Raw genomic sequence first — 18,450 nt, 5'->3', positions numbered from 1 at the left:
GGTTTTATAAATCCAAATCAGATCAAGTTTGCTCATGTATTTGTGTGAGAGCAGTAAAACGTCTGACATCATCAAATGATTGTACATTTTACTGTGATTATTTTACCTTCAGTGTGACACCATTATATGATGTGACTTTGGGCATTCAATAAATGTGTCCAGCAGAAACATATTTAATAGTATATTTATTTGAATATTATACACACACTGTGCAAGTGGTAACAACTATGCCCTCAAAAGGCCCAGAGCTGCAGAGTCCATATGGTGGTTTAAAAGAAACCGTGATGAAGGGATGAAGAAGAAGAGGTGTGGCTTCAGATGTGACATTTCTTCAAGCAACCATAACTAATATAGAAATTAACTCAACATTATCAAATCAAATCAAATCAAAGTTTATTGTCACATGCACCAATGACAGCGTCATCGGAGCAGTGAAATTCTTATGACATGGCAGCAAACATCTACGCAGTAGGCGACTTTACAAAATGAAAAAAAATAACACTATGTAACATAACAAATAACATAACATTGCAACATATAACATATAACATATAACACAGTCAAGTGAATATTAAATTAACTAATATGAATATATGTATAACATATAACATAGTCAAATTAAAGTCAAAGTTAAATGAAGCAGCAGTTTTCAGGGTGAAGGAGTGGGGAATGTTAAATAAGATAAGTATATGTGAAGTAAGTGTATTTGTATGATTCGGGAGCAGAATGTACATGGTGACTGTTTCAGAGGATAGAAAAAAACAACATGCTATCTAACATAAAATATAACATCACATCGTAACATATAACGTAGTCAAGTGAAGCAGTAGTTTACAGGGTGAATGGAATATTAAATTAAATAATATGAACATGAATATATGTATACATATAACATAGTCAAGTCAAAGTCAAATGAAGCAGCAGTTTACACGGTGAAGGAGTGGGTCCATGACACTTAGCAGTGATACTGCCAACTGCAAGCAGGTGTAGGTCATCTTTAGTTGAGAGAAGAAAACAATAGGTGTTGTGCAGGTTGTCCTCAAATTGACCAGCCTAAAGCTGCAGACCTCCCCCAGTGACGCTGCTGCCCCAGTGGGGGGTGAGGACATCAGGGGCTGCTCTACCTTTCAGAGGGAAGGAAAAGAGGTGAAGAAACCTTTCATGCACACAGACACAAATGTCCAGCATGCAATGTCTCTGCAGCTCTTCAGGTACTACACCAGATATTATCACCAGAATCCAAACTGAGAATAAATAAATAAATTATTGTGATATATGGTTCATGTAATGAAATAAAGTTCACTATCAAGGGAGTTTTAGAACGACATGTGATATGCAATAACATTGAATGTTGTAATGATATGAGTTGTGATAAATATACAGTGTTAGTCTATCCATCTGGGTTTGCTGCTAACATAGACCCCATACAGTGAGTAGCCTATGCAGAAACTGAAACAAATTCAATATTTCCATTCCACATTTAAAGAGTTTCAGATCTGATGAGGTGTAACGACGTGTGTTGTCCGTCTCACATCAGGTGGTGGAGCATTTCCACAGGGACAGTTCCAAACCGGCCAATCAGGACGTGGCGGAGCGCGTCTTCCTGTTGGCGCAGAGACGCATCGAGGTGACGTATCATCTGGACGCCGACACCTTCATCCCATCGCACCGGAGCTTCATCAAACCACGAGAGGCCACGGAGCAGAAGAAGGCTGAGGACTTCACCCAGGACATGGTGTCCAGCTTCATGGTGCAGACACACACACACACACACACACACACACACACACACACACACAGACACACACACAGACACACACACACACACACACACACACATACACACACACACACACACACACACACACACAAAGTAGCTTTCCCAGTCTGCTGCTTCTGGTATCATATGACAACATGCGTGTATTTGACTGTGTGTGTGTGTGTGTGTGTGTGTGTGTGTGTGTGTGTGTGTGTGTGTGTGTGTGTGTGTGTGTCTAGGTGGGCCTCTCCGATACGCCTGTTAAGACCCTGACTCTGTACGAGATGCTGGTTTCTCTGATGAAGGATGAAGAGATGGTTGTTCATCAGATTGAAGAATCTCTGAAGGAGGTGAAGACGTTCTCACGTTCTCTTGTTTCCATGTCCAGAACAAACGTGTTCCTCAGTGACTGTGCGACTCTGACGCCAGCCGACCTTGTGACCTCTTCTCCTGTGAGCAGGTGAGAGACATCGTGTCGTGCAGAGAGGAAGAGGAGGGAGACGTTCAGCTCTTCTTCTGTCCCTGGACCACGACAGGAGCTGCCAGGGCCCGCAGCAAGAGACAGGACATGGTGAGATAACCTCAAAGTGAACCTACTTATAACCTGCCTCATATTTATCCTTAGTTTATATTTATTATGTCATATCTATTTACCTTCCCACAGAATAATTCTGATAATTCATTTAGAAATATCTCTTAATGTGACAATGTAGAACCTTCACCAAGTCCCAACAGTCTCCTTAGATTCAACCAGACGTCCTGACCGGATCTCAGATGGTTGTTTCTGTAACAGCTGAACAGATCAGAACCTCCATGAAACCACATTTAAATCTGATTGATCAGATTTTTATTATCGATCTGCATCAAATATCAGTCCCATCAAATATCCCATGTTTTTTATTCCTCCACCGCCCAGTGTCAGTATCTCAAAAACTCTTTTAGGGAATTACTTCAAATTCAGAACAAATGTTCACTTGGACTCAAGAAGGAAATCAAGAGAATCTAGAGAATCTTCAACCAAACGTTCACCACAGGGACGTGATTCTGGTTTTTGAAGATACATTTCTTGGTGTCATGTTGAGTCTGTAACGTCTCTGTGTGTTATAGTTCTTATGAGTGACACAGATATTAATAACACGCTTTAATAAAACTACAAAGACCAATATGAACTCAGTCAGAACTGTGTCTGAGAGGTACTCTGGTGTTTCCAGGGTTCTTCTCTCTGCTGGTTCTTCACATTATCTTCAGTTATGTCTCTGATATTCCTTCATAACTCTGGTACTTGACATATGATCGTATCTTTCATTCATTGTGGTCTTTAAAAAAACTCTGCAGACAAATAGACAAACAGTGGTGATAACACAACCTCCTGAGTGAAGTGACAACAACATTCAGGTCAAACAGACTCAGAGTTTAAAGTTGTCCAGCCTCTTCTAGGTGTGAACCTCCCTTCATCACCTGATCTTCTCCTCCAGGAGCGTCAGGCTGCAGAGGAGCAGAGCTGGCTTCATGAGAATGAGAAGGACATCCTGGCTCCGCTCCTCATGAGACTCGACCTCTCAGACCCTCTGAGCGCTGAGGACGCCAGGCAGCTCCACCAGGAGTGTCTGTCAGAGTTCAAGCAGAAGCTGGTGGAGGACGCCAACCTGATCCAGGAGCGCTACCAAAAGGTACAGCACAGGTTCACGAGTCATGTTGTGTTACAGCTGTTGTTTCTCCTGAACTGACTCTGGACTCAGAAGATGATCACAGGTGGTTTCATGTGTATCATTAAGTTTACTTCATTTCTTTATCATAGGGACCATGTAACATCTAGAGTGAACCTCCTGTGGTCATACACCAACCAGTGCACTTTGAGCTGACATATTTCTCACACTCATATGAGGTCGCGGTGACATTTGACCTTTGACCACCGATATTGTCAAGTTATCTGGGTGATGTTTTAAACTGTGCTTGCCCAACTTGAAATGGCACTGTTACACAGAGGACGCAGGACAGCTCAAATCCTTCTCCTTGATTTTATTGAACATGAATCTTTCTGAACATGACCAACAAACATTCCGTAGTCTTATTCGGATTTAGGATTAGGATCAGGATTAGGTTGAAAACCTATTGATAAAGACAAATTAAATCAAGTTAGTTCAAATAAATCAAAATGCCTAATCAAACATTTAAATCAAATCCAAATATCTGTTAGATATCATAAACAAATCTATATAATTACAATATCACTATGATGTAAAACAACAATGGTCTTCCATACAAACATTTTCACCATGTGCGCCTCCACCAAACGTGCCCAAGACGTCACTAAGGACGTCTGCGCCGACCCATGCGCTGTCACATAGAAGACATGACAAACGGGAAAAAGTGCCAGAAACATACGCATTGTGCAAACTACACCTTAGTTCAAAATATAAATAACATACCAATGCGTGCTCTCGTGTCCTCCAATGCACAAACCCTTCATAGCCCGGCCGGAAATCGCGGACCTTTATTTCCTCACCCGTGCTCACTCACCTCACGTGCCGTAATCAGGCAAGTGCCGCCCGGTGTGTGCGCAAATCGAACACGTGTGATTTGCGCATCTCCCCTCCACGCCACTAGAGGTTTTTTAATCTAAATGCGATCTCTGTCTTTACACCTCCCACTTGACCTCCTGGTTGCTCAACCCAAGGAGGTCACACTCTATCTATTCATTCTATCGTTGCTCTTCAACAGGAAGAAGGATGACCAGTCGTCTCACATCCCTGCAGAGAATGGACACAGGGATTCTCTTCAAGAGTTTCCTGGCTCCTTGTCTGCTTGTGTCCCCTGTGCTTGGCTTCATGACTGGAACAGGGTAGCTTGGAAAGGTCCTCACATTTACATCTCTGACGATTCCTCTTCGGTCAGCATTAACACTGACTACCCTGGCCAATTTATATTGACTCCTCAAGGCATTTTGGTCAGCCAGCCAGACCACATCTCCCACTGCAACGTTCCTCTCTCTTGTGTGCCACTTGCTCCTTATGAACAGGTTAGGACCAGCTAGCTGGCACCACTTCTTCCAGAATTTGCTGACCTCTGCTTGTATGGTTTGGAGTCTCTTGTATGGGTAACCTTCAAACTTGAAATCTCCCGGGTCTCCTCTTGGGCTGGCTCGTCCCAGTATGAGGGAATTGGGACTGATGTATTCCACACAGTCCTCTCGGCTTTGAATCCTGGCATCTATCGGTCTTTCATTTGCCAGGTTGGCTGCCATGAAGAGGAATGTTTGGAATTCCCCCCATGTGAGAACTCCATCACCACCAAGGTTGTTCAGGGCTCGCTTCACTATCTTGACAGCTGCCTCTGCTGCTCCATTTCTGTGGGGAGAGTCTGCAGGGTGAATCCTCCATGACCACTCTGTTCCATGATTGACAGCTTCCTCTTCAATCTGAGACCTGTTCAGTCTGCTCAGAAATCTGTGAAGCTCCTCCAGAGCAGGTCTGGCCCCTACAAAGTTTGTGCCAGGATCTGTCCACAATTTCCTAGGGTGTCCCCTCAGTGCAGAGAATCTTTGGTAGGCCAGCAGAAATCCCTCAGAAGACTGGTCACTCACAACATCAGTGTGTATGGCTCTTGAAGCCATGCAGCAGAATACAACCCCCCAGACTTTGAGTTTGACCCTTTTCCTTACTTCATCTTTTACCTCATAAGGTCCGAACAGGTCCATGGTTGTAAACTCAAATGGCAATGCTGGGCCTGTTCGCTCTGGTGGCAAGTCACTCATGATCTGCTGGCACTGTTTTGCCCTGTTTTTCCTGCATACCACACAACTGTCTACTACTTGTTTTGCAATTCTTCGACCTTTGATTACCCAGGCTTTTTTCCTCATCCTGAGCAAGGTTCCTGCTATTCCCTCATGGTTTGCCTTGTGGGCTTCCTGTGCCAGCAATGTAGACACCCATGCCTCGTATGGTAAGACGGGCACTGCAGTTTTGTCTTCATCAAACATCTGAATCCTGCCTCCACAAACCAAGAGCTCAGAGTCCGCATCTCTGTATACTGCCAGTCTGCTTAGGGTAGTGTCAGGAAAAGCTACACCTTCCTGAGCTTCACTAAAGAGATCCCTGAGGCCATCTTCACGCTCTCTCACTGTAAGCACAGTTTGCTTGGCCTTTTCCTTTAGTGATGACACTTTATGCTTAGCTTCTTGAGTTCTTGACTGGCTTTTCATCTCTATCCACTTCTTGGCAGCTCGCCATATCCAGGCGATGATCCTGACCAGCTTGGACAAGGAGCTGTAATTCCTCACTTCCAGTAGGTTCTTTATTTCCCATCTCCTGGGTGCCCTTCCTGCCAGAAGAGCTGGATCAGCAGCCGTACTTTTCTCTCCACTTTCATCCTTCAGGTCTTTTTGTGGGGCACTTGCTTGGCTTATCTTAGCTTGAGCCCTTGTCATTCCTGCTGAGAATGCCTTTCTCTGGAGTCTGTTGACACTCTCTCTAGCGTGCACTGCAACCTCTCCTGCTGACTTTTTAGGCCACTCCTCCACTGGCCACTTTAGGAACTCTGGCCCATCCTGCCATGTGGAATCCTCCTTTAGATCTTCATGAGTGCCTCCTCTTGTAATGATGTCAGCAATGTTATGCTCTCCAGGGATCCACCACCAGTCTTCAACTGAGCCAGCCTTCTGGATTTCACCCACTCTGTTCGCAAAGAAAGTTTGGTACCCATAACTCTCTCTTTGAATTGCTCCTAGGACTGTTTGACTGTCCACCAGGTGGAGCCATCGCTCTATCTCCAGGCCTCCATGCTTCTCAACGTACTTCCTGAGCCTGGCTGCAAAGACAGCGCCGCAGATCTCAGCCTTCACGGCCTCCCCTTTCTGATCCAGTGGAGTCAGCTTGGCTTTCGACTCTACAAACCGGATATCGACTCCTTTACTAGTGTTCCACCTCAGGTACATCACAGCTCCATATGATTTGTCACTCCCGTCTGAGAATGTGATTCCCCATGGTTTCCCTTTCCAGTGAGCTGGTGTCAGGCTTCTTTGAAACTGAACTTGTCCAAGCTGCGCATACTCCTCAAACAGCTGAATGGCTTCTTCTCTGAGGCTCTCTGACAGTGGTTTATCCCAGGTCTCACGGGTCAACTTCCCTCCTCCTGCCTCCTGGAATGCTCTCCTAACAAGGATAGCGCCCTTCTGTTTCAGAGGTGATACCAAACCGATGGGGTCGTAGAGTCCAGCTACTTGGCTTAACAGGTCCCTTCTTGTCAGCGGGTTAGGCGTTCCAGGTTTCACCTCCATTCTGAGAAGATCCTTGCCTACTCTCATCTTCTTTTTCCTTTTGGAAAAGTTGATCGAGGTCATCATGTAGAGCTTGTCCTCCTCCACCTTGTATCCAATGCCCAGGGCTTTGTTATCTTCATCCCTCATTTGGTTTGGGAGGATGAAGGTTTTCTTCTCCATCCCTTCCACTCTTGATGTCAGGACCTTTGCTGCAGCCTCCGGCCTCCCACTTTGGCCTGACCGGACCCACGGTTTCAGAAAGAAGCCTCCGGCTCTCAGAATTTCTTCAACGCCTTCAGTCATCTTGTCTAGTTCCTCCAGGCTGTTATGGGAAGTTAGAATGTCATCCACATAACTGTCCTTTTCCAGGACTCTGCGCTCCTCTTCCATGTGAGCAAAGATGGCCAATCTTGCTGTCTCCCGCATAGCTACCTGTGCAATGCAACCGGCTGGTCTGTCTCCAATGTTCACCCTTGTGATGGCATATTGACCCATCTCCTCATCTGGATTGTCCCTCCAAAGGAATCGGTGGAGATGCATCTCTCGCTCTTCTAGCCACACTGAATTATACATCTTCCTGATGTCTCCAAGTGCAGCATACACACCTCTTCTGAATCTCAGCAGCACAGCTCTGATCGGGTTTAAAACATCTGGCCCCTTTAGCAGAATATCATTCATGCTCACTCCCCTGCACTTCTGGCTGCTGTTCCACACAAGCCGGACTGGAGTCGTCACTGAGTGAGGGTTTGGCGCCACCAAATGGCTTACATACCACACTGGTCCTGTCCACTTGCTGATGACATCATTAGTGAGTTTTACGGCTGCGCCCCTCTCAACCATCTCGTGGACCTGGGCTCTGTATGCTGATTTCCACTCTGCCTCCCTCCTTAGTTGTCTTTCTGTTCTCAAGAATGTAGCTTCAACTGCACCTTTGTTGTTGGGGAGCGAGGCAGGATCTTCTGTCCATGGATACTTTGCATCCCAATGCGGCGATGTTGTGTGAGAGTCTCCTTGGACATAGGTGAGTCCTTCTTTTATTATTTCAAGCTCCCTTTCTTCAGCCAGTGTCATTTCCTTTCCTCCTGGTTGGCAGTTTCCACAGCGACATCCTCCACACTTTGGCTCACAGGCTGCTCCGATGCTGTCCCATCTCCACCACTCCAGGAACTCACGGTTTGCAGCAGCTGTAACCGTTTCCTTTGCACTGTCCTTTCGCTGCATACGGGCTGCTTCAGTACTTGGGCTCTCAACTATCTCCTCATACTTGACTGCAGCAGTTCTCATGGAGCGAGCAAAGTGTGTTCTGGACTCATGTGCTGCCACCTCTATCTCCTCGAACAGGTCGGGGTGTGCTCCGCCCACTGTCATTCCCAATGGACTCTCCCACAAGACGAGGTCCCCAACAACTTTAACCCTTTGTGGAGCAAGTCTTCCCTCGCGATGGCTGATGAGCAGATCAATCTTTTCCGGCCTCCTTAATTCCTCAAGCTTCACTTCTGGGAAGAACTTCTGCAACTTTTCCGGCTTGACAACTTTGTGCACCTTGGCAATCTCATCCAGGCCGTAACAGATCAGTTCATGAGCCTTCTCCGCTCCTTTGGGGGTTTTCACTCTGACTCGAAGAAGATATCTTTCCGTGTTCACCTTGATGGTCATTCCGCCTACACCATGCACAACCAGGGTTATTTCTTCACTCCGCAGCCTCAGCCTGTGTGCAGCCTTATGGGTGATATAGTTTGTGTCTGAGGCAAGATCAACAAGAGCTCCAATCTTCTGCCCAGCATTAGCAGTTACCTCCATCAGCATCATAATGACAGGAAGCTCGCACAGGCCACTTTTCTTCAATAGCTGGGACTGGTGGTTCTTCATGCCACCCTCTGTAGCTTTGTTCGTGAATGCCATTCTGCACCTTTCTGCTTGCACTGAGGACAGCTCAGCCAAGAATCCTTCCTGTTCGGCTGTTAGTTTGCTCTTTCTTCTGCCATCTTTCCCACTTCTCTCCTCGTTTCCACTCTTGTTTTCTCCATTGGGGCAAATAAAGTAATGGTGATCTGAGGAGTCTCCCTTCTTACAGTCTTTGTTCCTGCATAGGAAAGTGTCTCTGCAGTATCCATCATCTTCATGACATCCAAGACATTTTCTGCATGCTCCCAGCTTCTTTACAATAGCATTCTTCTCTTGTAGCTTCAGCCCTTTGAACTTTCTACAGAAGAAAATCTTGTCACTGTGCCTTCCATCACCGCAGACAACACACACATCTTCCAGCCCTCCTTTCTTTGTGGTTCTTGTAGAAGCATACTTTCTTTCATATTTCTTCCCACGTTCTGGTTTCTCCATCTTCTCCACAAACCTTAGCTGGTCAAGTCTCTCTAGGATCTCTTCTTGATTCTTTAGGAACTTCAGGAGCATGTCAAAGTGGTTGTCTGTGGTGACATTATTGCTAGAATTTACCATAAAGGCTAGCCAGTCTCTCTTTACAAAGTCGGGTAACTTGCTCTCAATGGATTTAATGACGAGAGGGTTCTTGATTGCGCCAGAGATTCCCAGCTCTGTGAGGTCTGCTAGGGATTTTTCCACTGCTTGGATCAGGTCGATGACTCTCCTTGGCTGGCTTCCCCTTGCAGGGGGTATTTGCTCCAACTCCTCCAGGATTTCTATGGCAATGGTCGATTTATTTCCATACCGGTTGTCCATGACTCTGAACATATCCTCTGCAGTTTTGTAGGTTGACAGCCGGATATCCTTCCCAATCTTGTCATCCACGCTGTCCAGGAGTTGAATTTTCTTGACCTCGGCTGAGCCAGACGGCTCTCCCTGTCTTTGAAGGCTCTCCCAGTCTTTCTTCCATCTGTGGTATTCTCTTTTGCAGCCTGAAAAGATGGGCAGTGTGGTTGGTTTTATCCTGACAATTGGTTTTGCTGGCGGGGGATGTGCTCTCACTGCTTCAAGTCCTGAGGCTCCTGCAGCCAGCGCATCCTTCGACATCCTCCGTGCAGTGACAAACTCAGCCTTCCTCAGTTCAAGGTTGCCGTTCAAAGCTTTCAGGTCCTTGACCCTGCCATCTAGCTCCTTTCTTTCAGCCTTGGGGATCCACCGCTCCCAGTTTGACATAACTCTGGCAGCCTCATTGATCCTTTTCTCCAGTAGAGTCAGGTGCATCTCATATGCATCCAGGTGAGTACTCTCCACAGGTAACTTCTCCGCCCGACTGCAGGCCTTCTCTCCTTCAGTGATTGCAGTTGTGATAGCGTATTGGCCATATCTGGACCACAGGTTTGTTTGGACAATTCTTCTCACCTCTCCAAACCTTGCTTCTGCTTCGTTAGCGGCTCTTTCAACGTCTAGCTCCTCCCTCTCTTCAAGAACCACGTCTTCCTCTTCTGGCTCTTGAGACTCAGCCAAAAGCCCTGTCTTATAAACATCATTCGCTTCAAGAACGATTTTCCGGCAGTATGAGAGCTCGGCGAACTCCTCCCTCAGCTCTGCTTCCACCATGCTGTCTGCCCCTTTGCTGAGGAAGTTGGCCTGTCTGGTGAAGGTGCTTTTCGCAGCGGTTCTCTCCTTCTTGAGCTGCTTCACAGTCTTCTCCACGACGTCTTCCGCCATCTTGACCTCACGGACCAGCACAGCTCTCTTCTCCTGCGTCAACAGCTTTTCCTGGACTTCCAAGGCCTTTTATCCACTTCTCCAAGCTGCTCCGGTGGTTTTCAACTGTCAAGTTATCTGGGTGATGTTTTAAACTGTGCTTGCCCAACTTGAAATGGCACTGTTACACAGAGGACGCAGGACAGCTCAAATCCTTCTCCTTGATTTTATTGAACATGAATCTTTCTGAACATGACCAACAAACATTCCGTAGTCTTATTCGGATTTAGGATTAGGATCAGGATTAGGTTGAAAACCTATTGATAAAGACAAATTAAATCAAGTTAGTTCAAATAAATCAAAATGCCTAATCAAACATTTAAATCAAATCCAAATATCTGTTAGATATCATAAACAAATCTATATAATTACAATATCACTATGATGTAAAACAACAATGGTCTTCCATACAAACATTTTCACCATGTGCGCCTCCACCAAACGTGCCCAAGACGTCACTAAGGACGTCTGCGCCGACCCATGCGCTGTCACATAGAAGACATGACAAACGGGAAAAAGTGCCAGAAACATACGCATTGTGCAAACTACACCTTAGTTCAAAATATAAATAACATACCAATGCGTGCTCTCGTGTCCTCCAATGCACAAACCCTTCATAGCCCGGCCGGAAATCGCGGACCTTTATTTCCTCACCCGTGCTCACTCACCTCACGTGCCGTAATCAGGCAAGTGCCGCCCGGTGTGTGCGCAAATCGAACACGTGTGATTTGCGCATCTCCCCTCCACGCCACTAGAGGTTTTTTAATCTAAATGCGATCTCTGTCTTTACAGATATCTAGTCAGTCAATTTGTAGTTGAAGATGTGAAAATGTGTTTTTAAATTTCAAAGGATTCTCTTGAGATGTTCTTGAGATAACACGTGCTAACATGTATAGAAATCCCCTCAAGGAGTTCTTCAGATATCATGTTCACAACAAGGAGATGGTTGTCACCCATAATGTTTAAACTTTATGAAATACTCCTGATAAAACACTGTGTAGTATTTAAACCTAATGAAATACTACTGATAAAACACTGTGTAGTACTTAAACCTAATGAAATACTCCTGATAAAACCCTCTGTAGTATTTAAACCTAATGAAATACTCCTGATAAAACACTGTGTAGTACTTAAAACTAATGAAATACTCCTGATAAAACACTGTGTAGTACTTAAACCTAATGAAATACTCCTGATAAAACCCTCTGTAGTATTTAAACCTAATGAAATACTCCTGATAAAACACTGTGTAGTACTGTGGAGATGGACAAACCCTAAACCATAATGTTTAAACTTTATGAAATACTCCTGATAAAACATTGTGTAGTACTTCAACCTAATGAAATACTCCTGATAAAACACTGTGTAGTACTTAAACCTTATGAAATACTCCTGATAAAACCCTCTGTAGTACTTAAACCTAATGAAATACTCCTGATGAAACCCTCTGTAGTATTTAAACCTAATTAAATACTACTGATGAAACCCTGTGTAGTATTTACAAGGGGATGGACAACCCTTAAACCATAATGACGTCCCTCTTCTCAGAACAAAAAGAAAACTCTCAAAAAAGATTTAAATATAAACCCTAACTCATTTTCAAATCTACAAATGTAAACATTCCTTGCGGTTATTTCTCAGTGGTTTAATAAATGATGAATACATAAATACACGAGGGGCAGATATTGTGGAGTTTAACAGCAGTTTTCTGAGGAGGTCCGTGAACCTGAAGCAGAACACAGACACGTTAGAGAGTCTGTGATGAACCTGAGGATTTAGAGACTCTTCATCTGAACCTTTAAACTGTTCAGGAGACGCAGCAGCTGCAGAGGAAACAACAGTGGTACCAGCAGAACCAGCTGGACATGACGGAGCACCAGGAGGACGAATACCAGACCTACTGCTCCGACAGAACTCTCCAGATACGTGTCGCCATGAGACGGCTCAAAATGTACACACACACACACACACACACACACACACACACACACACACACACACACACACACACACACACACACACACACACAACCACACACACACATCAGTGTTTTCCACAGAATAAAATCAGGAGGATTCTTCATCTTTAATGTTTCCATGTCTTTGTTCCAGGCACCAGGAAGAAGCTCCTCTAAAGTATCAAGCTCTCGACGAGAGGCTGAGAGAAGACCCTCGATTGGCTCCTCACCTGCTCAGCTGAGCCAATCAGCAGCCTCCGCTCCAAATACCTATCAGATTATTTCATTAAACCTTACAGGTGTTTCAGTCACATATATTATTTGTATCTGGTCACTGTGACCTTTGACCCCTGACCACTAAAGCCTTGTCAGTTCATTCCTGAGTCCATGTGAACGTTTGACGGAATTTGTGAATTTGAAGAATTTCTCTCTGAGATTTGTTGAAACTTCAACTTTCCAAGAATGTGACGGACAGATAGAAAACCTGAAATCATAACTCCTCCCTCCAAAGACGAACATTATTAATTATTTTAATCACAATAAAATATTCAGCACATTAACTCAGAAAACAGCCTGCAGCTCATTTCTCTTTTGTAAAGTAAATTGTCCTGTGTAGTATTTAAAACTAATGAAATACTACTGATAAAACACTGTGTAGTATTTAAACCTAATGAAATACAACTGATAAAACACTATGTAGTATTTAAATCTGAATGGAACTAAAACCAACTAATAAAACAGTATGTCTTATGTGTCCAGGGATTATAATATTTACAATGATGATAATAATCATGGGGGAAACACCACCTTGTTTCAACAGTGGCCCTGGATGGACAAACCAGTGTTCATGTTTTCTACGTTAACTGAACATCGTTGATTCTCCTAATTTCTCCTTCCCACTAAACCCATCCAGAGAGACGGGTGCTACCATCAGCATCACTCCACTTTGACTCAACATCCTTACACCCGACGTCTCAGATCCTTGTTTCAAACCCAGACCTTCTCCAGACACTTTCCAGGACCCATGCAGGACATCGTTGAAGTCATGTGGCCGAGCTGGCTGGTGAGTCCCGGCTCTTCATCGTGAAGATAAGTCCTGAACTGTCATGTCTCCATTAGTTTGTTCTCCATCTTGATTAATACTCAGCACAAATCACATTCATGGTGTTTATGAGATTTGTTTTCATAAACACTGTGTGAGATGGTGACACTGGAATCAAAGGTCAGATCAAAACTCTGAAGATAGTTTCTCTTCTAATGAAAAAGATCAAAACTCTGTTTCTGTTTCATAGTTTTTATTATTTTGATCTCAATATTAAAATCAAATCACTCGGCTGCTGTTGAATAAACACTTTTACAGACAGAATCATTTTGGCTTCATCACATCAAACAGACAAATGTTCATACATGTTGGATTATTTCATATGTGAACAGACTTTATGTGATTAAACATGAATCATGTCTCATGTGTGAGTATTGATAAAGTTTGTTGAATGTGAACAATGATCAGCTGTTATTGATAAATGTGTTTTCATGTGGATCTTCATCAGTTTGCTCGACTTCATGGATCCACACAAAATCTAAATGATAGAAAACATTTTCCATGAAAGTAAAAAACAAACCAAAGATAAAGATCAGAAAATAATCAAATCTTTTTACACACGTGGAAAAGTCAACAGGAGAAATAAAAATGAGTGAGAAGTAAAATGAGAAATAAACAAAGCTTTAGAATAACGAGTTTAACTTTTAAATTCAGCAGATTTCTCTTAAAGAAATAAACATGATGAATAAAATCTTTATCTCTAACGGCTCTGATCCAGAGTCACAGAGACTTTCACAGGTAACAGCTTCAAGTGACCTCCAATGTTAAAGTATGGAAACATCTTCTGAGTGAAAGTGTGTGTCCAGGTGTGAATGTGTTTGTTAGTATCAGGATCAGAGAACGACAGTTCTCCTCTGTTCCAGTCCAGTTTCACTCTGATCCTCTGGATCTTCTGCACAGAGAGAACAGATGATCCTGATGGTGACCGTGCTGAGTATTCACCTTTAAAGAACTGTATTCTCCAGTATCCAGACAGATCCTTTCCCTTCCTCTGGACAGGCTCTGCTCTTACACCCAATCCCCAGTTTGTACTGTCTCCAACCAGGACGTCCCAGCTGTGAGTCCCTGAGTTAAAACCCTCAGATCCCAGGACTGAGGTGTAATGATCAAACCTCTCTGGATTGTCAGGAAGCTTCTGTTTCTCTCCTCGTCTCAAACTGGTCAGATCTTCAGACAGGACGAGTTCTGGATGAGCAGAGTTTGGGTCCAGAACCACAGGACTGTAGGAGACCACGTCCTTCATCTTGTTCCAGATGTTGAAGCTCAGGTTGCCCAGATGTTTGGCCTCGTCTATCAGAGCTCCTGAGGCCAGCTGTGGATCATCCAGCAGGGGGCGCTGCTGGACTCGTTCCACTGCAGCCTTGTAGTTGAGCAGGAACGAGACGTCTTCAGCTCTCAGCTCGTCCTCTGTGGTTCTGATTGTGTCTGAAAGAGACGTTATGTCTCTGCTCAGAGACTCAATCTTCTCCTTCATCATCCGACTCTTCTGCTCCTCTTCCTCCCTCAGTGCAGCCATCCTGACCTCCTCTTCCTCCTCCAGAAACTGATAAAGCTTTTTAAACTGCTCCTTGATCTGCGTCTCTGTGAGTCCGGCCTGGACCTTAATGTGTTCTGCTGTTTGTTCAAACTTTACTTTAACACGTTCAAAACTCTGTAACTTCTTCTTCAAGGGCTCCAGAGTTTCCTGAAGCTGCTTCTTGTGTTGTGGTGCAGCTTCATCGATGGGTCTGAATCTGTGGTCGGTGTGTTTCTCTGAATCTCTGCAGACGAGACACACTGGCTGCTGATGGTCCAGACAGAAGAGTCTGAGTTTCTCTGAGTGCAGACTGCAGAGAGCAGGTGAAGAGCTCTGATCTCTCTCCTGTAAGAAGGTCTCACACAGGTTCTTCAACACCAGGTTACAAGGTGGTTGAGACCTTGAAGATCTTCTCTTACAAAGTGGACACTCTTTTAGTCCTTGTCTTTCCACCAGCTCTTCACACAGTCTTTACAGAAGCTGTGGCTACATGACAGAATGACAGGATCTCTGAAGACATCTTGGCAGACGGGACAGCAGAGATCCTCTTCTGATCTGGAAGCCATTGAGTCTCCAGGTGAAGCTGAAAACAGACAGTCAGTCAGTCACAGCTCCATGAACTTCACTGAGGTTCACTTCCCCTCTGAGTCGAGGTGTTTGTTAAACTCACGGTCAGTGTGTGGAGCGTCGGCAGCTTGTAGTTTGACTCTTCTCTCCTGTAGCTGGACTCACTCAGGACGTTTGGTCTGGTTTGGTTCAGTTTGGTTTGGAAGGTGAATGTGATCGTCTGGTTTTCAGCCTGCGTCTCTTCAGGGAGGAACAGATGCTTCCTGGTTTCTCTGGTGTGTCAGGACACGACTGTAAAAAGTAATTCAAGCCTTGGATTTGATAACTGGTCAAAAGTCATTTGGCAGCAACAAGTTCACACAGACAAGAGACCTGGTTGTAAAGTAGCTGCTTGAATATGATCGTGATCTGCTGAGGGTTCAATGTTCAGAGTTCGTTCGCCTGAAGTAAAGATAAGTTATTATAAAATATTAACTTTGTCAAGAAGAGGTTTGTATAGACAAAAGTTTTATAAATCCAAATCAGATCAAGTTGGCTCATTTGTGTGAGAGCAGTAAAAAGTGTGACATCATCAAATGATTATACATTTTACTGTGATTATTTTACCTTAAGTGTGACACCATTATATGATGTGACTTTTGGCATTCAATAAATGTGTCCAGCAGAAACATATTTAATATTATATTTATTTGAATATTATACACACACTGTGCCAGTGGTAACAACTATGCCCTCAAAAGGCCCAGAGCTGCAGAGTCCATATGGTGGGTTAAAAGAAAGTGTGATTGCAGGGATGAAGAAGAAGAGGTGTGGCTTCAGATGTGACATTTCTTCAAGCAACCATAACTAATATAGAAATTAACTCAACATTATCCATGACACTTAGCAATGATACTGCCAACTGCAAGCAGGTGTAGGTCATCTTTAGTTGAGAGAAGAAAACAATAGGTGTTGTGCAGGTTGTCCTCAAATTGACCAGCCTAAAGCTGCAGACCTCCCCCAGTGACGCTGCTGCCCCAGTGGGGGGGGGGGGGGGGTGAGGACATCAGGGGCTGCTCTACCTTTCAGAGGGAAGGAAAAGAGGTGAAGAAACCTTTCATGCACACAGACACAAATGTGCAGCATGCAAGGTCTCTGCAGCTCTTCAGGTACTACACCAGATATTATCACCCCGGTGCAGGTACGCCCTCTGTAGGTCATAGTAAAAGTACATTTAATGAAGATCTGTGTTTGGAGGTACTCGTACTTTACTTGATTCTCTTTTATACTTAATATTGTACAAAATACTCCACTAAACTTATTTATCTGCTACAGATCAAAGTTACTTTTCATACAAAACATGAAATAAGCTTAAAAAACATGAATCATTGTTCAGCGGGGGGGAAATCAACTAACCCAGTCATTTTTGTCTATAAATTATAATATTAATAATTTAATCACATTAACTGTATTATAACCATAATTAATAATGTAAATAAGAAAATATTAGTTGTATAATGTATAAGGAATACTTCAAACTGAAACTTATATATAAATGAAATTGTTTTAATATTGTTTGAAGTCACTTCTTCATAATTCTTGTGATGAAATCTTCATCTTGTTGTGTTTCGAGTCACTGATAAGAAAATATCACACATATTAATTTAGATGATGTGTGTGTTTGTGTGTGTTCTTTGTGTTTCTCTGTGCAGAGTGTGATCTCAGAGGAGTCACAGGAGAACAAATACAAAGAGAAACCTCAGAGGTCGCTGAAGAGTCACTTCATGACACAAGAAGAGCAGAAGAAGAAACCGAGCGCTGAGGCGGCGCTGCTTGAAAATCTGAAACCTGATGAGGTGACGAGATCATCTGACACAAACACAAACACAAACACAAACACAAAGTGTTGACAAGTAAACACAAAGATGAAAATAACTGAAACAGAGCAGCTGAAATCTCTTTTCTTTGAATGTTGTCAGTTTTCCTTCAGTGATTAAAGTTACAATCTGGTTGAAACCCTCCAGCAACAGTAATAAACTGACCATCGTCCTTCATTGATTCAAACGTTAATAAAGTGGATCACAGATCTGAATCCGTCCTCAGCAGAGCGAGCAGCGTCCGGCCGACCGGCTCCGGGGCCTCCGGCTGCACTGCTGGGTTCTGGTTCTGTCAGGGAGTCGCAGCGTCCAGGAGAACTTCTTCATCGAGCCGCTGACCGGCGCCCGCCACAGCACCGGCTCCGCCCACTTCCTGGGCATCGAGAGCGTGTGGAACAACCACAACTACTACGTCAACATGCAGGACTGCAGGAGCGGCTGCAGCGTGAGTTCAAGAGAGAAACACACGTTCACACAACATCATGTCACAGGGTCAGCGGGTTGGGCTTCAGTGTGTTGCTCAAAGACACTTCAACTGTGGACGTTCAACCAGCAACCCTCTGATCACTGGACAACAAATCAGAATCAGGATCAGAATACAGGAAATGTTTGTTGGTGCACTCAACATAAAACAACAATATAGAACAAAACATATACAGTAACAGAGTTATGGGCACGTGCGGTGCTAAGGTGCAGAGATTGGTGATAGAGCCAATAATATATAAATTATAAATTATGTGCAAGGTGGGGGGGGGGGGCAGAGTCAGTGTGATGCAGATGGCTTGTTTGT

At 44.1% G+C, this 18,450-nt stretch overlaps 1 protein-coding gene and 1 pseudogene across 1 annotated transcript; one reads left to right on the top strand and one right to left on the bottom strand.

Moving 5' to 3' along the window:
* Window positions 1–447: 447 nt before the first annotated feature.
* On the top strand, window positions 448–13,373 carry LOC128441838 (dynein regulatory complex subunit 7). Its single transcript, XM_053423946.1, has 7 exons — window positions 448–468; window positions 1,538–1,750; window positions 1,999–2,109; window positions 2,220–2,330; window positions 3,235–3,429; window positions 12,473–12,612; window positions 12,774–13,373. Exons 1-7 carry the CDS (start codon window positions 448–450, stop codon window positions 12,859–12,861), a joined length of 879 nt encoding a protein of 292 aa, XP_053279921.1. The 3' UTR covers window positions 12,862–13,373.
* A 524-nt stretch (window positions 13,374–13,897) lies between these two features.
* On the bottom strand, window positions 13,898–16,231 carry LOC128443129 (zinc-binding protein A33-like; annotated as a pseudogene).
* Window positions 16,232–18,450: the final 2,219 nt, after the last annotated feature.

This window comes from Pleuronectes platessa, chromosome 6, assembly GCF_947347685.1.
Source record: "Pleuronectes platessa chromosome 6, fPlePla1.1, whole genome shotgun sequence".
In the NCBI taxonomy this organism is placed as follows: Eukaryota; Metazoa; Chordata; class Actinopteri; order Pleuronectiformes; family Pleuronectidae; genus Pleuronectes; species Pleuronectes platessa.
This window is presented reverse-complemented; position numbering and strand designations above follow the sequence as displayed.